This window comes from Acinonyx jubatus, chromosome B3 (genome assembly GCF_027475565.1).
Source record: "Acinonyx jubatus isolate Ajub_Pintada_27869175 chromosome B3, VMU_Ajub_asm_v1.0, whole genome shotgun sequence".
Classification (NCBI taxonomy): domain Eukaryota; kingdom Metazoa; phylum Chordata; class Mammalia; order Carnivora; family Felidae; genus Acinonyx; species Acinonyx jubatus.
The window spans coordinates 117530037-117554375 of record NC_069386.1 but is presented as its reverse complement, the minus strand read 5'-3'; the positions used below and the strand labels follow the sequence as shown (position 1 = coordinate 117554375).

Here is a 24339-nt window from a genome sequence, read left to right as displayed (position 1 = left end):
ACTGGTGCTGTATTATTTATTTACATGGTAGACTCCTCCACTGGAGGTCCGCTCCTTAAGAGGTCTCATCCACAGACCTGACAGACATTCAACATTGTAGAATGAGTGAATGATTACCAAAACACGAAATATATAAGAAGCAGAATAATGACTTTCAATTAGAAATGGTTTCTTAAATGTCAGTGTCCGTCCTAATCTTCCCAGAGGTACTTTTACTGAGATTTATAATCTTTTTTGCCACTTATCTTAGCCATTAAAAAAATGTTATAATACAGAAAAATCTTGACTAACACTCAAAGGTTTGAGGTACATATATTTTATCCACTGTCACTAAAAATATCTATAAAATGTAAATGTCCAGCAAATAAGGGATCTGTTCACCTTCTACAGATATCAAAGAAACACAAAGTCGCCTTGACCTGCCATTTTTATGCCCAATTAAGCAAGCAAAATTTTTGAAAAATTGTATTTAAAAAACCTAGCCATTTTGGTAAAACTCTAGTATGATCAACTCTACATAACTACTTGTTACAGTGGACATCAATCCTAGGAACATATCTGGTATTTGTAAAAAGCTGAATTAAAGGAATCAAGAGACCCCTGCAAATGAATAAATTATGAATTCTGCATTTGCTGCTACCCAAAGGATCTCCTTGTAGTCTGATTTTCGTGAGTGGTTTGAGAGTTAAAAACTATTTGAAATGAGGATGTGAGGCAGGGGAGGAGAGACAATGATAAGCCGCTTAAAGAACTGGGATGTGGGGTTAAGAAGATGGCAGCAAAGTAGGAGGACTCTAGGCTCACCTCGGCTCATGAACACAACTAGATAACTAGCAAATCATTCTAAATACCTAGATATTGATCTGAAGACTGGCAGAACCAACTGCAACAATTAAAGGTAGAGAGGAGGCCACATCAAAGAAGGCAGAAAGTGCAGAGACAACAGTTTGGGAGAGAAATGGATGGTGGCCACTATGGTAGGCAGGGAGCAGTGGTGGGAGAGAAGGGTGAGAGACATACTAACACACTGGGGAGCATCCGGGAAAAACAAATTCCCACAGTAAGAGAGCAAGAGGGGCCAAATTTCATGATTTATGGCAACCAGCATGGAGTTTTAAAGGTTGGCAGGCTTGGCTGGAAGAGAGCCCTTAGGGCACTGCCTTGCTCTTAAAGAGAAGGCAGGCAAACATACAGCATGGAAATAGCGATCTGAAGAGCACTGGGGAGGTTACTCGCTCATCTCAGAGTATGTCCCAGAAAGACAGAGTTCACTGAGAGACCCCTCTGGGAACAAAGAAACTGGCCCGCACCATTTCTCAACCCTGCCCCTCAGCACAAGCATAGGACTTCCCGTGGGAACCAGTGTAAAGTGCCAACACTTGCTACCTAACTTGCTTAAACCAAGCCCCACCTCCCTGTGCTCTGGTAGAACTGCCTCTCCCACTCGCACTTGCCTCAGTCCCAGCATGGTAGGCTCCCTCCTCCAGAAGACCAGCCCAAACCCTTGCTCACACTGTATCTCCCCATGTAGGAACTTTCTGGAGCCTTGGTTCTGGCAGTGATGGTGACAGGTCTCATTTCACAGACAGACCAGAGCACATATAGTTTTAAAATGCACCACATTATATAGTTAAAACACACCACATTTAGGCTAGGGACCAATCATTGCCCACAACAGACAAAGAAAGCCTCTGCAGATGACTGGCCTGAAGGATAAAATGGCCAGGACAAAAAAGCAGAAGATACGCAAAACACACTGGACACACTCCCAGAAGCACCAGGCCCTAGGGAACAGAGGATACCACAAAACAGAGCACTACAGGACCTCTTCTTCATAAGGCCATTACCCTTAAGAATAAGAGATATAGTTGGCATTCCTAACACACAGAAGTAAGCACAGAGACTTAAAATGAGAAGACAGAAACTTACCGCAAATGAAAGAACAGGACAAGGCCTTGGCCAGAGAGCTAAGTAAAACAAATATTAGTAACATGCCTGATAGAACATTTAAAGTAATGATAATAAGGATACTTACTGGACTTGAGAAAAGAGTGGAACACATGAGTGAGACTCTTAACACAAAGATAAGGAATAACATAGCAAAGATATGAAATAAATGAAATGAGAAACATGGTTAATAGAATAAACAGCAGGCTAGAAGAAGCAGAAGAATGAATTAGCAATCTAGAAGACAGAGTAATGGAAAGTAACCAAGCTGAACAAAAGAGAGAAAAAGAATTATGCAAAATTAGAACAGACTTAGGGAACTCAGTGACTTCATCAAATGTAAGAACATTCATATTATAGGACTCCTACAAGAAGAGAGAGAAAAGGGAGCAGAAAACTTATCTGAAGAAATAATAGCTGAAGAATTTCCTAATCTGGGGAAGGAAACATATCCAGAACCAGGAAGCACATCAAAATCAACAAAAGCAGATCTACACGAAGACATATTGCAATTAAATTGGCAAAGTGTAGTGACAAAGTTTTAAAAGGAGCAAGACAAAAGAAGATAGTAACTTACAAGGGAAAACTTGTAAGGCTAGCAGGAAATTTTTCAGCAGAAACTTTCTAAGCCAGAAGGGAATAGCATAATATATTCAAAGCGCTGAAGGGGAAAAATCTGCAGCTGAGAATACTTTATTCAGCAAAGGCTATCATTCCCAAGAGGAAAGGCAATTTCCCAGACAAACAAAAAACTAAAGGAGTTCATGATCACTAAACGAGGCCTGTAAGAAATGTTAAAGGGAACTCTGAGTGGAAAGGAGAAACCAGAAGTGACAGTATAAAGGTAGGAAAGACAAAAGCAGTAACAATGAATTTCTATAAAATATCAGTCAAGGAACTCACAAACTAAAAGGATGTAAAATATAACAACATATCCCAAAAATGTGGGGAGGAGAGGAGAAAAGAATGGGTTCAAACTTAAATAAGCATCAACTTAATATAGACTGCTATATTCAAAAGAAATGATATACAAACCTAATGGTAACCATATATCAAAACCATTAATAAATATGCAAAGAATAGAGACAAAGAAATCCAAATATATCACTAAAGAAAATCAGCAAATCAGAAAAGAGAGAAAGATAAGAAAGGATGAAAGAAAATCTCCAGACAAAACCACAAAACAAATAATAAAATGACAAATACATATTTATCAATAATTACTTTGGGGGTGCCTGGGTGGTTCAGTAGGTTAAGTGTCCAACTCAGGTCATGATCTCACAATCGTGAGATCGAGTCCCATGTTGGGGTCCATGCTGGGCATGAAGCCTGCTTAAGATTCTCTCTCCTTCTCTTTCTGCCCCTCCCTCACTCACACATGCACACATTCTTCCTCTCTCTCAAAAAAATTGTTTTGAATTTAAATGCATTAAATGTTCCAATCAAAAGACATATGGTGACCAAATGGATAAAAAAACGAGACCCATCTATATGCTCCCTACGAGAGACTCATTGTAGACACTTGCAGATTGAAAGTGAGGGGATATAGAAACATCTATCATGCAAATGGATGTCCAAAGAAAGACCAAGTAGGGGCACCTGGATGGCTCAGTCAGTTAAGATCTGACTTCGGCTCAGGCCATGATCTTGCAATTCATGAGTTTGAGCCCCGCACTGGGCTCTGTGCTGACAGCTCAGAGCCTGAACCCTGCTTCAGATTCCATGTCTCCCTCTCTCTCTGTGCCCCCTCCCCCCACGTTCACATTCTGTCTCTCTCTCTCAAAAATAAGCATTAAAAAAAAAAAAAAAGAAAGCACAAGTAGCAATACTTACATCAGACAAAATAGACTTAAAAAAGACTGTAACAAGAGACAAAAAACACTATATAATAATGAGAGGGACAATCCAATAAGAAGATATAACAATTGTAAATATTTATGCACACAACAAGGAAGAACCTAAATTCATAAAACAGTTAATAACAAATATAAAGGAACTAACTGATAATAATACAATAATAGTAAGGGACTTTAACAGCCTACTTATATCATTGGACAGATCATCCACAGAAAATCAACAAGAAAACAATGGCTTTGAATGACACACTGGAACAGGTGGATTTAACAGATATATTCAGAACATTCCATCCTAAAACAGCAGAATGCACATTCTTTTCAAGTACATATGGAATATTCTCCAGAATAGATCACATATTAGTCCACCAAACAAGCCTCAGGAAATTCAATTAGATCAAAGTCATATAATGCATCTTTTCTAACCACAACACCATGAAACTAAAAGTCAACCACAAGAAAAAAACTGGAAAGAGCACAAATATATGGAGGTTAAATAACACGCTACTAAATAGCGAATGGGTCAAACAGGACAAAAAAGAAGAAATAAAAAGGAAATGGAAACAAATGAAAATGAAAACACAATGGTCCAAAAACTCTGGGATGCAGCAAAAGTGGTTCTAAGAGGGAAGTATATAGCAATACAGGCCTACCTCAAGAAGCAAGAAAAACCTCAAATAAACAACCTAATCTTACACCCAAAGGAGCTAGAAAAAGAACAACAAACAAAACCTAAAATCAGGAGAAGAAAATAAATGATAAAGATTAGAGCAGAAATAAATGATATAGAAACTAACAGATCAATGAAAGCAGGAGATGGTTCTCTAAAAAAAAGTCAATAAATTATATTGATAAACCTCTAGCCAGACTTATTAAAAAAAAAGGGAGAGATGAGTCAAATAAGTAAAATCACAAATGAGAGAAAAGAAATAACAAACAACACCACAGAAATACAATTATAAGTGGATATTATGAAAAACTGTATGCCAACAAATTGGACAACCTAGAAGTGGATAAATTCTTAGAAACATATAAACTACCAAAACTGAAACAGGAAAGAACAGAAAATTTGAACAGATTGATAACCAGCAAAGAAATTGAATCAGTAATCAAAAAATGTCCAACGAACAAAAGTCCAGGACCAGATGGCTTCACAGGCAAATTCATTTAAAGAGTTAATACCTATTCTTCTCAAACTATTCCAAAAAATAGAAAAGAAAGGAAATTTTCTAAATTCATTCGGTGAGGCCAACATTACCCCAATACCAAAACCAGATAAAGACACCATTAAAAAAAAGAACTACAGTGAAGAAATGGGCAGAAAACATGAATAGACATTTCTCTAAAGAAGACATCCGGATGGCCAACAGGCACATGAAAAGATGGTCAACGTCGCTCCTCACCAGGGAAATACAAATCAAAACCACACTCAGATATCACCTCACACCAGTCAGAGTGGCCAAAATGAACAAATCAGGAGACTATAGATGCTGGAGAGGATGTGGAGAAACAGGAACCCTCTTGCACTGTTGGTGGGAATGCAAACTGGTACAGCCGCTCTGGAAAACAGTGTGGAGGTTCCTCAAAAAATTAAAAATAGACCTACCCTATGACCCAGCAATAGCACTGCTAGGAATTTACCCAAGGGATACAGGAGTACTATGCATAGGGGCACTTGTACCCCAATGTTTATAGCAGCACTCTTCAACAATAGCCAAATTATGGAAAGAGCCTAAATGTCCATCAACTGATGAATGGATAAAGAAATTGTGGTTTATATACACAATGGAGTACTACGTGCCAATGAGAAAGAATGAAATACGGCCCTTTGTAGCAACGTGGATGGAACTGGAGAGTGTGATGCTAAGTGAAATAAGCCATACAGAGAAAGACAGATACCGTATGTTTTCACTCTTATGTGGATCCTGAGAAACTTAACAGAAACCCATGGGGGAGGGGAAGGAAAAAAAAAAAAGAGGTTAGAGTGGGAGAGAGCCAAAGCATAAGAGACTCTTAAAAACTGAGAACAAACTGAGGGTTGATGGGGGGGTGGGAGGGAGGGGAGGGTGGGTGATGGGTATTGAGGAGGGCACCTTTTGGTATGAACACTGGGTGTTGTATGGAAACCAATGTGACAATAAATTTCATATACTGAAAAAAAAAAAAAAAAAAGAACTACAGGCCAATATCCCTGATGAACACAGACGCAAAAATCCTCAACAAAATACTAGCAAACCAAATCCAACAATACATTAAAAAATGCATTCACCAAGATCAAGTAGGATTTATTACTGGGTTGTCAGGGTGGTTCAATATTCACAAATCAATCAATGTCACATCAATAAGTGAAAGGATAAGAGCCATATGATCATTTCAACTGATACAGAAAAAGCATTTGACAAGGCACAACATCCATTTGTGATAAAAACACTCAACAAAGTAGCTTTAAAGGGAACACACCTCAACATAATAAAGGCTATACATGAAGAACCCACAGCTAACATCATCCTTAATGGGGAAAAACAGAGTTTTTCCTCTAAGGTCAGTAACACTCTCACCACTTTTATTCAACATAGTACTGGAAGTCCTAGCCACAGCAATCAAACAACAAAAAGAAATACAGGGCATCCAAATCAGTAAGGAAGCAGTAAAACTTTCACTATTTGCAGACAACATGCTACTACCCAAAGTCAGAAAGACTCCCCCACGGGCGCCTGGGTGGCTTAGTCAGTTAAGTATCTGACTTCAGCTCAGGCCATAATCTCACAGTTTGTGGGTTCAAGCCTCGTGCTGGGCTCCATGCTGACAGTGAGGAGTCTGCTTGGGATTCTCTCTCTCTCCCTCTCTCTCTCTCTCTGCCCCTCCCTGACTCACGCATTCTCTCTCTCTCTCAAAATATATAAAATAAACTTATAAAGGAAAAAGAAAAGAAAGACTCCACCAAAAAACTGCTAAACTAATAAATGAAGTTAGTTAAAGTCTCAGAATATAAAACCAACGTACAGAAATCTGTTGCATTTCTCTAGACTAATAATAAAGGTTCAGAGAGAGAAATTAAGAAAACAATCCCATTTACAACTGCACCAAAAATAATAAGATACCTAGGAATAAGCATAACCAAAGCAGTGAAAGACTTGTACTCTGAAAACAATAAAACACTGATGAAAGAAATTGAAGACAACACAAAGAAATGGAAAGACGTTCCATTCTCATCAGTTGGAAGAAAAAATATTGTTAAAATGTCTGTATTATCCAAAGTAACTTACACATCTAAATGTAATCCCTATCAAAATACCAACAGCATTTTTCACAGAACTAGGACAAACAATTCTAAAATTTGTATGGAACCACAAAAGACTCCAAATAGCCAAAGCAATCTTGAAAAAGAAAACCAAAGCTGGAGGCATCACAATCCTGGACTTCAAGTTATATTACAAGGCTGCAGTAATCAAAACAGTATGGTAACAGCACAATAATAGGCACAGATCAATGGGACAGGATAGAAAACCCAGAAATGAACCCACAACTATATGGTCAATTAATCTTCAACAGGGCAGGAAAGAATATCCAGTGGTAAAAAGATGGACTCTTCAATAAATGGTGTTGGGAAAACTGGACAGCAACATATAAAACAGAGAAACTGGACCACTTTCTTTACATCACACACAAAAATAAATTCAAAATGGATTAAAGACCTAAATGTGAGACCTGAAACCATAAAAATCTTAAAAGAGAACACATGCAGTAACTGCTTTGACACAGGCCATAGCAACCTCTTTCTAGATAGGTCTCCTTAGGCCAGGGTAACAAAAGCAAAAATAAACTATTGGGACTACATCAAAATAAAAAGCTTCTGCAAGCAAAGGAAACAATCAACCAAACTATAAGGCAATCTATGGAATTGGAGAAGATATTTGTGAACGACATATCCAGTAAAGGGTTAATATACAAAATATATAAGAAACTTGACACCCAAAAAACGAATTCAATTAAAACATGGGCAGAAGATATGAACAGACATTTCTCAAAAGACATACAGATGGCCAACAGACATATGAAAAGATGCTCATCATCACTTACCATTGGGGAAATGCAAATCAAAACTACAATGAGATATTGCTTCACACCTGGCAAAATGGCTAAAATCAGTAACACAAGAAACAACAGGTGTTGGCAAGGATGCAGAGAAAAAGGAACAGCTGTACAGTTGGTGGGAATGTAAGCTGGTGCAGCCACTGTGGAAAATAGTATGGAGGTTCCTCAGAAACCTAAATTCTAAAAATAGAATTACCCTACAATCTAGCAATCATACTACTGGGTATTTACCCAAAGAATACAAGAACATTAATTCAAAGGGATACATGCACCCTATGTTTATAGCAGCATTATTTACAATAGCCAAATTATGGAAGTAGCCCAAGTGTCCAGCGATTGATGACTGGATAAAGAAGATGTGGTATCTATATCTATATCTATATCTATATCTATATCTATATCTATATCTATATCTATATCTATATCTATAGATATACACAAACATACACAATGGAATATTATAAAAAGGAATGAAATCTTGCATTTGCAAAGACATGGATAGAGCTAAAGAGTATAATGCTAAGCGAAATAAGTCAGTCAGAAAAAGACAAATACCATCTGATTTCACTCATGTGGTGAATTTAAGAAACAAAAGATGAAAGGGGAAAAAAAAAGAAAGACAATCAAGAAACAGACTCTTAAGTACAGAGAAGAAACTGATGGTTACCAGAGGGGAGGGGGTGGGGGGGTATATTACAGGTGACAGGGATTAAGGAGTGCAATTGTCATGATGAGCACCAGATGTTGTATGAAAGTGTTGAATCACTATATTGTACACCTGAAACGAGTATATACTGTTATGTTAACTAACTGGAATTTAAATTAAAACTTAAAAAAGAACTAGGATGTGCACAGCTCACGTCACTTTGTCCACCCAGCTTATGAAGTAAACAACGTGGGATCACATACTCTGTAGAGTAATAGTTATTTGACGAAAAATAAACTAGAGAAAAATATTTCTCATTTGAGATTATGCATTGTTACTGTACTATACCAAATTATTATTCTCAAGGAAGAGCTATTTCTTTTTTCTTTTTTTTTTTTTTTTTTGAGAGCCTGTGCATACGAGCAGGGGGAAGGGGAGAGAGAGAGAGAGACAGAGGGAGAGAGGGAGAGAGGGAGAGAGGGAGAGAAGGAGAGAGGGAGAGAGGGAGAGAGGAAGAGAGGGAGAGAGGGAGAGAGGGGGAGAGGGGGAAAGGGGGGGAGAGAGAGAGGGAGAGAGAGAGAGAGAGAGAGAGAGAGAGAGAGAGAATCTTAAGCAGGTTCCAAACCCAGCATGGAACTGACACAGGGTTCAATCTCACGACTGTGAGATCATGACCTGAGCTGAAATCAAGAGATGGACCACGATTAACTGAATGAGACACCCAGGCGCCTGCAGCTGTTTCTGCTTCTGTTGCTCCAACCTTAAAACTGGAATAGGATGAATCCATGCAAGTAGTGCCTGGGTGGAGCTAGGCACATATAGAATGCCACTAATCTCCCTTTCCCTTCCTCACAAGCCACATACACAGAGGTGGGCCTAGAGACTGTATGAAGTATTTAAAAGAGCTTTTGAAAACTGAGGTGCTTTGTAATGTTATCCAATGTCATGATGTGTTACTGGCATTTTTATTTTCTTACAACAAATACTCTTTTAATATTAAAAGTACTGAAGAAATTCATAAAAAAGAAATGCTATGTAAAGATAAATGATACAGAACCTCATCTTCTTTTTTGTTTAGTAGAGAGAGAGAAGAGAGAGAGAGAGAGAGAGAGTGCGGGCGTATGGGGCGGGGGGGGGGGGGGGGCGGGCGGAGAGAATCTTAAGCAGGCTCCACACTTGGCATGGAGCCTGATAACAGGGGGCTTGATCCCATGACCCTGGGATCATGACCTGAGCCAAATTGAAGAGTCAGATACTCAACCAACTGAGCCATTCAGGCGCCCTGATACACAACCTCATCTTAATTAAGGAAATGCAAACTGAGATACCATTTTTGTTTTACTCATCAGATGTCAAAAGTTTAAAAGTTTGATAACAGCACCTTTGGTGCAAGTGTGGAAAAACAGGCATTTACTTACAGTGGGTATATAAACAGGTGTAACCTTTTTAGAAAACAACCTCACAGTATTTGTCAAAATGATAAATCACACTCTATAAGACTGCAGCTTTAGTGCTAAAAATCTACCCTAGGGGTATACTTTCAAAACAATATGCATATGCACTATGACTTTCACCATAGTGTTTATATTAACAATAAAATGAAAATAGCCTAAGTATCTACCAATAAAGGGCTGGATAAATACCTCAACAACCAAACAATCGAGATTGGGCAGCTATTTGAAAAGAATGGTAGTTTGTATACACTTATATACAAAAATCAAGACAAATTAGCTAGAAAAGGCTTATCTGGATCACACATAATATGGTATTTTTTGCTTCGTTATTTTGTTTTAAAAGGATATGCATAAACGTCTATGTGGAAAGCCTATGCAATATCCTGGTTTCATTTCTCTGCTCCTTTTCACAGCAAAACTTCAAGAAGTTGTCTACCTTGGCTGTTCTATATTTCATTTCCCATTCCTTCTTCAGTCAGCTCCAAACTGGCTTGTGCCCTTCAACTCTCTAAGAAAACCTGCCTGATTGTTGATCAATCATCAGCAATCTCCATGTTGCCAAATCCAATAGCCATTTCTCTGCTCCCAATTTACTTGTCTTCTCTGTATCATGTAACAATTGACTACTCTTTACTTCTTGAAACATTTACCTCTACCTGAACTTCGAAATTCTGGAGTCCTGAGTTCTATTATCATTTCTAACTTAAATGGTCTCTCACTGAACTTCTCATGTTTTACTCTGTAACTGGACTTCCCCAGTTTTCTCTGACTCAGTAAATGGCACCACACACATGGAGTGCTCATGGCCAGAACCCCGAGGATTCACCTTTGAGTCCATCCACTCCTGGACTCTCTAGATCTAATCCATTAAGATATTCCACAGATCGTCTTCCACACTTTACTCTGCACTTAGCTATTCTGCCCCAGACAAAACAGCACAAGCGGCCCCTTCAAACTCCTTTAAGGTTGACAACGTGCTAGGCACGTGAGATTCTGTTTTTCATTTTTTAAAGTACCTATACATTTTTAATCTGGTAATTTGTAAGGTCTGACTCATTTTTTAAAATTTTGTAATATGATAGAATATAAACTAAATCACTCTAAAAATAGCATTCATATTCTTATCTGCCTATAACTCTCCAAAACCAGATGCCTAACAGGGCCCTTCCCCTATTGGCAATTATTGACAACGTCTCTTACCCTCTTCTTCCCAGGCTCAGAAGCACGAGTGTCATAATCATCAGGGAGCTGAAGATAATCCTCCATTCTGCTGGCAATTGCCTCCCAGTCACGTTTCCTTTTAGTACCAGTTCTCAAGCCATCCAACTTGTCTGAGGGACAAACACAGAGCCGCAGCATTAAGGGAGAGTGTGAATTTGCACACAACACACAACTAAAGGAAAAGAAGTCTGGAGCACTGTCAGAGGGCACATCCACATTTTTGAGGGCAGCATCACTTGCAGATCCAACTATCTTCTTGGCGGAGATAACACCAAGTTCTGTGCAATTTCCATCGTTTATTTGATGTTCATACTGGCAGGCATTACGTTACGATGTTGGTTTAAGTAACAAATACAGGCAGAGTAAGGAAAGTCACTGGTCTCCTGGCCTCCCTGCCCCTGCCCCCCGCCAAGTCACACTTCAGCTCTCATGTCCTGAAGGAAAATACAAAGACGGGTTTTTCTAAAACCTCTTTCTTCTCCTTTTTTTAATTTCCCCTTTGACACAATATTAACACCACCCATTTGATCAGTAATCACATGTGATACTGTGTCATACGAAAAGCAGGTAGTACCAACAACTTAATGAGCCAAGCTAACGTTTAAAGAAGGTTTTAGATGAACGGTTCCTTGGGAACGGTTGTACGAGGATTTGCCGTTAAGTTAATGTTTCTGAGTAAGATGATTGTACAGATCGCCCTTTTCTTTGTTTATATTATGAAATGCTGTTGACCATTCTGAGGCTAAGAACTAGTCAGCCAAAGTGACCAGATCTAAATTTTCTTTCTGAATCCTCAATCTGAGAGGGCTGGGTTTCCTAAGGGGCCCAAACTGTAACCACTTAAATGAATGGAGATTGCAGATTCAGAAATTAGGAGATAGATAGGAGTTTAGGCGTCTGCAAGAAGAACACGCGATGAAAATGTGTAGTGTTTTCCATTGGTTATTGATACTGATTTTGAATTCTGTATGTAGAATATCATGAGCTATATATATTTTTAACTACATTGAAGCACTGAACTTTGGAATCATCTGCGGTTACACACACACACTATTATTAAGCAAGTCAATAAAAGAAAACCTACAAAATGTCAGAAATACACAATAACCACACCTCATTAAACTCCAAAAAGGGTGCAGAGTGTATTAATAGAAGTCTTTTAGGCACCAAGTTGGAGAGAACTTGATATGAAAAGAAAAGCACAATGGAAGCCGTGGCAGGAGGGAGGGGGAGTTTATGCTTCAAATGTAAAAGATTCACACACAACTAACTGTACCATACCATACAGGCTTCAAAAACCAGTAAGATTTCACATACTTGGCAAAGCTTTTATTTCCTAAAACCCTCCCCGATAAAAGCAATATTACTGAAAAATCGGCAAGGCAAACTACAACACTGTACAAAACTCAATAAATTTTTATCATATTGCTTTAGAAAATTTTTTAACGTGGACGAGTTCAACAGAAACAGTTTCCTAATCTCCTCTGCAAATCACATGCTGTACCAAATGGCTCTATTTTCATGTATATGACAGGCCATGATATACAAATGCTTAAAGAAGTGACCCCTTGATTGCACAGGGATGTAGATTATGGTATTATAAACCCAATGAAGTCTCACAAACGATAGAACTGTTCTAGTTCAACAGTCTACAGTATTACCAGAAGAGTAGGAAGCTCCAACAGACTTATTAAATACACCTCAGAGGATTTCCAAACTTAAGATCAACTTTGACGTTAACATACTTCAAAGGAATAATTTCGTATCTGAACCCCTGGAATGGAGCATGGCCAGGTGTGAAAACTGTAAGAACTGTGCCTCATACACTGGGTATGTGACAGGAGTTACAGACCAGGAGTCCCACATGTGTAACATGGAAGATCAGAAGAACATGAACTACTAGTCTGAACACCCTTGTTCGTAATGTTTAATTTGAAATTTCATTGTGCACACATGTTTAAAGCTTCCTTCTTGGGGCTGAAGAAAGGTTCATACCTCTTCCACATGGCATCCTGGAAACCCAAACACACAGACGTATGGCATAAGGTGAGGGAAGAGGAATCTGGGGTGTTAATTACAGCAGACGGCTGGTATCCCATACACTCATACTAAGGATTTTCAGAGGTTTCAATTTCAAAAATGAAGTTTTACGATGAAGATGAAGGTTTAAATACCCAACTTGGCAGGTCACAGAATTTTCCCACATCTTCAGAACAGTATATATTATTATAGCACAACAGAAAAATTTTGTAGACATACACGTATGCATTTTCTAAACATAAATGGTGTTTCTGAAAATCTGTTCATGGTAAACACACAAGGGTTATGTGCCTATATGAATAATAATTTCATTCCAACTGTGAAGAGATGATATTGCCTGACATGTAGAAGGCCAATACACAATAACTCATAAGCAGAGACAAATGACAGATGAGAAAAGTAAAAGTACTCGGTATGGAGAAACCTAAATTAGGGTAACAGTCTCAAACCTTCTTTCAGTTTCTCACAATTTGAGAAACCAAAATCACATCATTGGAATTTAAGTAGCTTCAGTGCTGAACCCCAGCATCCGACGTGGCATGTAACACCCACCCTTGCATTAGGGTGCCTGTGTCCCAGCTGAGAAGGAGCCAGTCGGGTGCAAGTGAAGTGGGCCACAGGCGGTCTTTAACAACTCCATGACACCGATGCCGGATGTATTTCAGGCCGGTTCTGAATCTTTCTAGAATTACACCACTTCCAATTTAACACTCAAACATTGGCTAAACTGCATACTGTACTTAATTAACACAGATCAAGAATCTGCAATGAGATTTAACCAGTTGCATGAAAGGTAAACGAGCACTTTCTCACTGGCAGACTCATTTGTAAATCAAAACGCCTCAGTTACACAGATTTATCACTTCTGGCTCAGTGTGTTACACTGATGAAGCTTAGTATGTTTCCATCCAGCATAGTCATGTTACCAAAAGGAATTTACGAATGTTGGTAAAGTACCTAGAAAAATAAATTGTACCCTGTAATCTATTAAATTTGTTAAGATAAGGAAGGGCACTATAAATAGGCTGATTCTCGGGTGAAGAGCCTCATGTTTTAGAGAAGAATCTTCTTCTCATTTGGCTCCATGGACCAATCTCAAAGAAGCAAAAGCACTTTCAAGAATGCTCACACTCAATTTGCCTTCCTCCACAGGTAGATTAGCTCTCAAAATAACACCGTGGTGCAAGATGCCAGTCATTATATAAAACATCACTGTCACTCTTACTAAAATAGCAGCAGCAAACATGTTAGGATTTATTTTCTAGATTCATTACTACACCTTCAGTGCCTTTAACTGAATAAGTAAATAAAAAAGATTTGACGAATCCATTTCTGGAATTAACTGCCTAACACTCTTTCTTTAAATTGGAGTGAATTTGTATAAAATATATTTTCTGAGAAGCAAATGGTAGGCCAGAATTTTTTCCAGAAATCAGTACCAAGTTTAATATCATATATTCTTGAATAGTCATCAGAGCTAAATTCCATTTTCCTTTCTCATTAGAAATTAGAAAGAAAAATAGAAAATGGACTAGCTCAAGTTTAAAAAAGTATTATCCTAGATCATGTATTTGTAATGCCTGCGAACATTATACACTTGGCTAAAATATTTATCACTTTTACAATCCTGTTGTCTCTTTATTATGATCTCTTTTTGCCCCAAAAGACAATTGCTATTTAGAGAACCAGAAGAAGGAAATCATCTTACAGTCTTACAAGTTATTCTCAAAGTACAGAACTTCAAACAGACTTAATCTAATATCAAAATAAGCAGACCTAAGCATTATTATTTATAAAGTAATTTGTGCCTGTTATTTTCCTACATATGTAATTGCACTTAAACATTTATGAATGCTTTGAAAATTTAGAGGAAGAGATCATTGACTAGGATTTCCCACGGAGGGAAGACTAGCATAAGAATATGTCAGTAATCACATATAACTTTCACATATCATACAGTAGAAAAAAATTCTAGACTGTGTAACAAAGTACCTCTCCCAATAATGTAGTAACAATGAAGTTTATGGAACTGCTTTTTACACAGGGCCTAGTGAACCTCAATTGCCCACGTGATCACATGAGCAAAATAAAAGGCAAAACTTACGCGGTTGTGTGTAAAATGCACTCCTCTTACATCAGAAACACAATGTGTCCCCAACAGTGAAGCAGCTAAATGACTCGGATTTCTTCTAGGAACTTAAGATATTTAGAAGGCTACTTCAGTTTTGGAGTAACAGCATGATACCAGGAAGAGAAACGCAGAGACTGACAGTCATACTACATACATTAGTAAGGTCAATCTTCTAGAAAGTCCTCATCTCATTTTCTTAGATTATTTATTAATACATCTGAAATCGATGTGTTAAAGGATTCTCTTTAAGTGAGGTGAAAAAAGTAAACGAAAAAAAAAGTTTTGCAGTTATGACCATGAAATATTGGGAGGAAAATCCACTGGATATGTAGGATGTTCTGCTTGACGGGATACCTCACGTTAAGCAACTCCAAGTTTTGATTTAGGCAATCATTTTAACCAGTTTACCTTGTAATCTGGCGCTAAAAACAACTTGAAGGAAACTTGACTCTTACAAAGCAGGCTCTTCAAAAACCTAAATTATAGATCTACCTCCCCGTACCCAGAAACTCTAGTCTATTACACAAGGAAAATAACTGCCTTTAAATTAATGTTTAAACTTCAATATTTATTATTCCTACTACTATTGTTACCCAAAGTATTCACAATCAGGTTCAACTTTGGACTGCAGTTAAATATTCTTTTAAAAAAGCAGAAATCTCATCGCACCAACATTTCTGATCAATATAACAGAACGGATTTTACAAGTGACAGCATTTTGTTGCTAAATGCATCATACTTCCGCTTACTCTAATACCCTGAAGTGGTACTGAAGGCAATTCCTCTAAAATACTCTTCTTTCACTCTGTCCCAAGATGTAACTAGTTAAACAAGATGTAGCTAGCACAACAGACTGAGGACGTAAGGTAGGCCAAGAATCTTGGCTTAAAGCAGAAATTTGGGAGAAATTTGTTCTTCTTACAGCAGAAAGATCTATGACCATTACCATCAGGTATCACATATAAAAACAGGAAAAAGGAAATACCCACCTAGCTTGGCCTCAGATGTGTCCATCTCCCATTTGCTTTTCGGAATGTAACCCTAAATCGCACACAGAGAGAAGCTCGAAGGGTTAGAAAGAGACACATACATGCATATCACTGTTGAACTGGAAAAGCATTAAAACTGGGAACGGATTCAGTTTCCACTCACTAGTTACATATATATATATCTCTATATATATATCCTTAGGGAAAACACAGTCTCATTATCTCTGAAGAAACTGAATTACCAATTCACCAAACTTCCCTGCCCAGATTTCAGAGTAGTCACTTCAGAATAGTATCATGAAGGCGCTTTGAGGCAGCTACAGTTCAGGACACCCGGCTGTAGTCTGAACAACAGGTAAACAGTAAATATGGAGAGGACGTACGGTCGTTTCTGTGCTAGTATTAATATCATTCAGAGTAACAGAAGACTTCTAATAACTAGCTAGCTTATTTTCTAAATACAACTGCAATTCTCAAGTGATAGTAGCCATGAGGTACAAAGAGTGTTCTTCAAGACAGCTACTTTATATTTCAGTGTAACTTTACTCAAAAGAAAGAAGAAAACAATGGTATCACTGAACACAACTATGAAGTTCCAACTTCATTTAAAAATGACTCAACCCATTTACCAGTTAGATCTTACAAAGGCTGGTTTCACTGAATCAATGTGAGAGCATTTCTTCTGCGTCAGTTGGAACCCAGATTATTATTTTCAATGTCTTTTAAAATGATATTTTCCTATTATACGAAAAACCAGAAATCTCCACAGGCAATTTATATTTTATTTAATAAAATAACTGGGTAGTTTATTTCAAACAAAGTCCCATAAGATTTTCAAGTTTTCCAATGTACCTATTTAATTATGTAGTAATCCTTTTCGTTTATTCACCTAGCAAGTGTATGGTGATGATTCCTCTTTACCTTCATTTGGACCCTGTTCTCAATTAAACCCTAACATACAAAGCTTTAATATTAGGACTTACTGTACAGAACAGACTCATCAAAGGTGTCAGCATCTTCTTGTAGGAACTAATATATCTACTACTGGGAATATTCAAGGTCATGGAACAGACTGCCACAAAGGTAAGGTGGAAAGTGTGTTGAATGTTTCATGACAGTAACTGTTGTGTTAGAGTACTGGAGCATCAGAATTCTTCCAGGAAACCTATAGGTTTTGTACATTTCTAGTGTTTAAGTCAAACTAAGAATTCACTTTCAACTTATTAGGTAGTACTTCAGGTTATAAGTCATATCATCTTTCCCAAATACATTTCTAGAACAAACCAAGACAAAGCTATGCTGAAGTGATGGTGCTAAAAGTACTGATGAAATCTGTACAAGTGATATCTCAAAAATCACCTGAAAACCTTAAGCATCACTAGAATAATATATCTATAAATTCTGAGTCGTATCTACTAAATTCACTAAAGCACTAAAGAAGGAAAAATATACCGATGACCCCCAAAAAAGATTCTCTTAACCAAGAAAAGTTTGGATTTCACCCAGTTGCATTGATCAGCACAGAGTAGAAAATGCCAAGTTTATTGAGAATTCAATGAAAATGGTCTGAATGACATGAGACTTGCTCTTAACCCTTTGGTTAAAATTCTCCAAGAATCTTTTACTGTTGGAATAGAACCCAATAGTAGAAGATCTGGATTCTGCATTTTTGAATGGGTTAAGATAAGTTTTATAACATAAAGATAAGCAAAATGAGTATATTAATTTCCTTCTGCTGGAACCACCCTGTTCTTCCTTACAACTGTATCATCTTCTCACTGCTTGAAATGTTAGGCCATTTGGAAATAAAAGAGATAGTCCAGCAGGGTAGAGTTTTAAGGCTTCTTTGCCATGTTTCTGGTGTAAAAATAGAGTATTTACAGCGTGTTTCACTTTTCAAAATAATTAGTACATTCAATGAAAAGTTCCAAGCTTTGATCTACACCTACACAAATCAGATGTTATGAACCATGTCCTGAACTGAAATCTCCACAAAAGGAAGACGGAGCTTCAGAAAGCTAACATTATAGAATTCTCACATGATCACTTCCTAGTACACACGCTGCAAGGAGCTAACGAGGTCATTAGCCATATTCCAGAACAGCGTGGACCTTTAAATGAACTTCCTGCCTACATTTTAGATCATATATGTCAAAAAACAAACTAATTAAGAAAAATATTTTGTTTAAAGACAAAAAAACATACTGAGACTCAAATGCCATTATCTTTAAAGCTTATTTTTTAATCCGCATATGAAATCTAGGAATGTAGAGGTTGACACCATCTCTATGTACACACAGTTTCTTTTCAGAGTCCTCTGTATCACACATGGGTTTGATGGGACCACTTCTTAGAGAGTCTGTATTCTCTAGGGGTAGGAATCAGGGTTCTCGCTTTGTACATTTTCAGAAGAATATGAGAAGCAGCTTTAGCAAGGGCTGAAGTATTAAATAAAACAAATAATGTTTTGAATTAAAAAAGACACACTCTTTCAAGGCATTGCTAATCTCTGTGTCTCATTAGCAAACACTGAAAAGTAACATAACTCTACAGGTCGCGTATTTTTCAATGACAGGGTAAGGCAAACATCTCTACAGAAGTGTGATCAAAAGCATTTACAGTAGGTACACGGGAACTTTGAACTCACACTACAAAGCCTCTAATCAGCCTAAGCAAAATGCATTGCCTACACAGTCAAATCATTTTCCCCATCACTCAATAGGATAAAATGCAGAACAAATCCAGCAGTCAGTGGCAACCCTCTGCCTCCTCATTCTAGAAGATCTTCTGCCTCAGTTGACAGAAACTCAATTTTGAAATCTTGTAGCAAAGACGAGACAATTATGCATATGTTGGGTAGGTTGTACCACATATCTGCTGGAATGTGAGAATGCCCTTTCATATGTAATTGATTTTCTTGAAAAGTATACTCCCCTAAAGCCACCCATAATAGATGAGTGACTAGGAGGGTATGTTTCTTAGCATTCTAAAATTTTCATGTAACAGTACAGTAGAAGGTTCTTTTGGTCAGGGGAAAAATAAAAAGTATCCAAAAATCTCCTTAAAGATGATTATGGAAACTTTGACCATTAAGGTGCATATCAGCAGCAGTAATCTGATCACAGATCTGAGATTAAACCCTTAAGGATTTTAATAGAGACACTTTGTTCAAAGTGGTTGGTCTGTCTCCTACCAGTTCGCTTTCCTCTTCCTCTGCATCTTTCTTTTCTTCCTTCTGTTCTTCAATATTTGCATCAAAATCTTCCATCTCTACCTACATTATCCCAATAAAAAGCAATGAATTAACATTTAGGAAAATGTTGAGTTCCTTATTGAGATCTCAAACAAGCACAGGTGCCCAGAGCAAGGCAGCACAGACTCACTGTTATACCCTAAGGAAGCTTAAATCCTAAACTTTGAAACAGAACTTATAAAAGACAGAATGATATTCCTGCTTTTCGTTTTCTCGGGCTATCCATCTTTATAATTCCCTATGAGTTTGAGAATAATAATCTATTCTAAGCTGATGATTACCTGTTTTGAATGCCTATGGATTACTAAGATTTCTTTCTAAACCTTTAGCAGGCATTTTTCCAATCAAGTAAAACATGTGTATGATTCAAATTTCAAAATGTAAGAAAGGACATAGTGAAAAGTATGATGATAGTAGCCTGGCCCAGAATGGCAGCAATGCAAACAGAGAGGAAATGGATAAGAAAAGTGTTTATAAGGTAAACTTGACAAAACTTGGAGCCTGACTACATGGTGGAAGGATAAGGTTGAAGGTTGGTAGGACAGAGAATAAAGACCAAAGGGTAACACAGGTACTAAGAGTCAAGGTTTCGGCAACCAAGTGATTGGTGGGTCTAATTACTAAGATAGAGAATACCAGAAGAGGAACAGGTTTGTATGATTTACATACTGGATAGGCTGCATTTGAGATGCACTGAAGTAGTATATGTTTTTTGGTAGAGAATTTGGAAAACAATGGTAGAATTATAAAAATCACCCATAACCTCTCTACCAAAACGTAATTAGTGTTACGATACTGCTAAAATTCATTCCAGTCTTGACAGTTTAATATCAAGGGCACATATGTGGCAATCGAAGCTACCAGAAAGATTATCTATATCAAATGTGCAGAATGATAAGAGCCTAAGACAGACAGAGCCCTAAAGAACTCCAACATTTAAGGGCTGAGTAGCAAGAAAAGCCAGCAAAGGAGACTGAAACGGACGGCCAGAGAGGCAGGAGGAAAACTGGGAGAAGGTGGACTCACAGTAGCCAAAAGAAATAGGTTGTCAAGAAGGTGGACATGGGTCAACTAAGTCATATGTGGCTGCAAAATTAAGAAACAGAAGTGAGAATTATCTACTGTCATGGAAATCTTTCATGAGAAAGTCTCTCGAGAATGGCTGGGGCAGAAACCAGAGGAAATGGGTTGAGGAACGACTTTGGGGGATAAAAACACATAAAAATACAATGATAACATTAAGTATAGAAAACCCTCATTCACAGGTTGTCAAACCAAACAGAAGCACACAACTGATTTAAAAAAAAAAAACAAACCTCTCTCTTCTTCCATGATATAACTGATGTAGGCAAAAATTATCAATGAGTGATAAATCTTTTGAGGAACAGGATATTAACAAGGTATCTAATTACAGATTATTACAATGGCATAAAGGTAGAAAAATTTGATGGATACCACCGGAACCAAGTGATCAACATTTCAATCATCAGGAATGAAATAAACTGACATCACATGGCTTTTAATATGATGCACTAAGGACCCCGCATCACTTATGTAGCATTCCTGGTAATGTTTAACTTAAAACTAATCATGTGGAAACACCCAGACAAAACCCAATTGAGGCGCGTTCTACAAAACAAATGGTCTACACTCTCCAAAAATTCTTTGTTTTTCTTGACGATGACATGGCTGAGAAAGTATTTTTTATATTAAAGGACCAGGTCCTGGATTTTTAAAAATAGCTCTAAAGCACATTATGGGAACATCTGGTGAAATGTGAACATGGACTATATATGAGATAATTCAAGAAATTTAATTTAGGAAATTTGTACTACTTAATACAGTACTTTATCAGTATTAAATTTCCTGAATTTGATAATTGAGACTTCTAGTTCTGTTAAGAGAATGCCCTTGTTCTCGGGAGGTTCTAGGGAGATACCTACTCAAATACTGTATTTAGAGGTGAGGGGTTAAAGGTTATGAGGTTTACAACTTAATTCTTAAACGGTTTCACAATAACAGTGATAACAGTAGAAGTAAGAAGACGTTATCTCTCTGTGTAGAGAAAAATGTGGCAAAATATTAATCAGTAAATCTCAATGAAAGTTGAATAGGTGTTCTTATATTACTCATGCAACTTTTCTGTAATTTAAAATTGTTTTGAAATAAAGCAGGTGTAAAAAAGGTCTCTTTTGCACTGCTTTCAAGGCAAAGGACACTTACCTCTTCAATAGCAGCATCTTGCAGCAGAGAACGAATGTCCAGACGCATCATATGACGAGGTGCAGTTTCCCAGTGGTCAGCCATCTGTTGAGAGATTCAGGAGGTCAAGTTATCTCGGGAAACTACTCAAAGAAAGACCAAGTGAGCACCTAAGACAAATTTAACTGATACTGTGAAGTCTAACAGGCTACTTCCAGGAAGAGGTAGGCCACACCTCTTTCACTTAGATACAAAGGATAAGAAACATTTACTAAAGAAGGTAGAAAAGATTTTCTGAAAGTAAAGGAGATAAACAATTATTTCCAGACAACAGTGATCATACAAACAAAATGAAGTTTGGAATACAACACCTCCTATGTTTTCAAAAATCACCTTATTTATTTCTTTAAGCTTTCTTCCATGAATATTTCTCTTGCCACAAGTCTGGTTATCTGCACTCATTTCAGCCAAATATACCTAAGCAAGAATGAACAGTGATTAAGCAAACAAATGTAGCACTTACATGGTAACACAAAGTACTCTACAGTTCTTTTACCTCAAATCCCTTGGTTTTTGCTGCGCTCCAAAATTGGTCAAAATGTCTAACTCTGTCGTTGATGGCATCCAGGATGATAAAGGGGAAAAAGCCATCATCCAGAGTCTTTTTGAAAGTTTTGAACATGCTGGTCCGGTAGGTCTCCTCCATCTCAGCTTCATATTCATATTCCATTACCTAAGATACCCCAGAAGAGATATGGAGTTAGCAAAGACAAAGAATCTTCCTAAACCTCTTCCCTAGTTACCACCAGGATAGAGATAACTTCGTAGTCTTTCCTTCACACCTAAGCACTAAAATTTGTGTTCAAAAAAGAGAAGTCTTTCTTTGTCTTCAAAAAAGCCACATTACTGGGGCGAGCGGGTGGCTCAGTCAGTTGAGTGTCTGACTTCAACTCAGGTCATGATCTTGCGGTTCATGAGTTCAAGTCCCGCATCAGGCTCTGTGCTGACAGCTAGGAGCCTGGAGCCTGCTTCGGATTCTGTCTCCCCGTCTCTCTCTCTGCCCCTCCCAGGCTTGTTCCCTCTCTCTCTCTCTCAAAAACAAAGAAACATTAAAAAAAAAAAGCCACATTACTCTCTGAACATGTTTTCCTTCTAATACTATTAATGAATCAAGATGTAATCTGAGAGGAATATGCCATACCTTCTTTTTCACTTTCTTTCCAGAATCTGGGTCTTTTTCTTCTTTTTCCACTTCAGTGATGAAGTAATCATCCAAGCTTAGGACTCTGGGTGCAGGTCCTCCAAATTCTACCTCTTTATCCTAAGAATCATACAGTCAAGAGAGTTAAAGAGCATTTATAGAATATATTAATGAACGTTAATAACAAAGTTCCTTCTTATGGCTAAATAATATGCAATCTCGTGGATTCAAATCAAGCAGAGGCAAAAATACCTGTTTAAGCAGAACAAAATGTTTATGGGATAGCATCTCCCACATGGGCCAACAAGAATGGATCAAACGAGAAATACCTGGATTGACACCATGCTGCTTGCATGAAGGCAAGTGACTAACAAAAGCAACCAATTCTCTGGCTTTCCCATACTCACTCGAATAAGTTTTGCAACATGTGTCTTTCCACTGCCAGGCAATCCTCTCATTATAACAACAATCTGAAACACAATGAAAAACCAAAAAAATCACTCAGAGAAGATATTTTTTACAATGAGGTCTTACAGTTAAGTGAGACCTATCATTCTCCGGATACACCATATGACAGACCGTGAAACAAACCTTAGCAAATTTGAAAGGGTAGAAATAATACAAAGTATGTCTCTGAACATAACGGAATGAAATTAGAAATGAACAGTAAGAAAAAATTTGAGAAATTCACAAGTATGGGGAAATTAAACACCATACTCCTAAATAACCAATAGGTCAAAGAAGAAATTTAAAAATCAGAAAATACTTTGAGATAAATAAAAATGCCAAAACTTACGGGATGCAACCAAAGCAGTGCCTATAAGGAACTTTATAGCTATAACTGCCTATATTAATAAGAAGAAAGACTCAAATCAATAACCTAACCTTCAGATACTATAAAAAGAATAAACTAAACTAGAGCAAGCAGAAAGAAGGAAATAATATTAGAGCAGAAGTCAATAAAATAGAGAATTGAAAAACAATAAAGAAAAATCAATGGAACCAAAAGCTGGTTCTTTGAAAAGATCAACGTAATTGACAAACCTTTAGCTAGTCTAAGAAAAAAAGAGAAAATATTCAAATTACTAGAATCAGAAATTAAAGGAGTGACATGATTACCAACTTTATAGAAATAAAAAATGGTTATAAAGGGATACTGGGAACCATTGTACAGCGACATATTAGACACCTCAGGTGAAATGGGCAAATCCCTAGAAAGACAAAGGGCAACTGAAACTGACCCCAGAAAACACAGACAATCTGAATAGATCTGTGACAAGTGAAGAGACTGATTGAGTAACCAAAAA

General features: G+C 37.5%; 1 protein-coding gene across 4 annotated transcripts in view; it reads right to left on the bottom strand.

Annotated features, from left to right (window-relative positions):
* YLPM1 (YLP motif containing 1) overlaps window positions 1-24339 on the bottom strand; it is a 74530-nt gene that overhangs the window by 2844 nt on the left and 47347 nt on the right. For 2 of the 4 annotated variants that reach the window (XM_027066169.2, XM_053224720.1), the window contains 8 exons: window positions 23440-23502; window positions 23033-23152; window positions 22388-22564; window positions 22225-22308; window positions 21853-21936; window positions 19570-19650; window positions 16377-16428; window positions 11196-11326 (listed from right to left, as the gene is read on the bottom strand). In XM_027066169.2, the coding sequence (XP_026921970.1) occupies window positions 11196-11326; window positions 16377-16428; window positions 19570-19650; window positions 21853-21936; window positions 22225-22308; window positions 22388-22564; window positions 23033-23152; window positions 23440-23502 (792 nt within the window). The other 2 variants (XR_008299520.1, XM_027066170.2) reach the window with 2 other exon arrangements.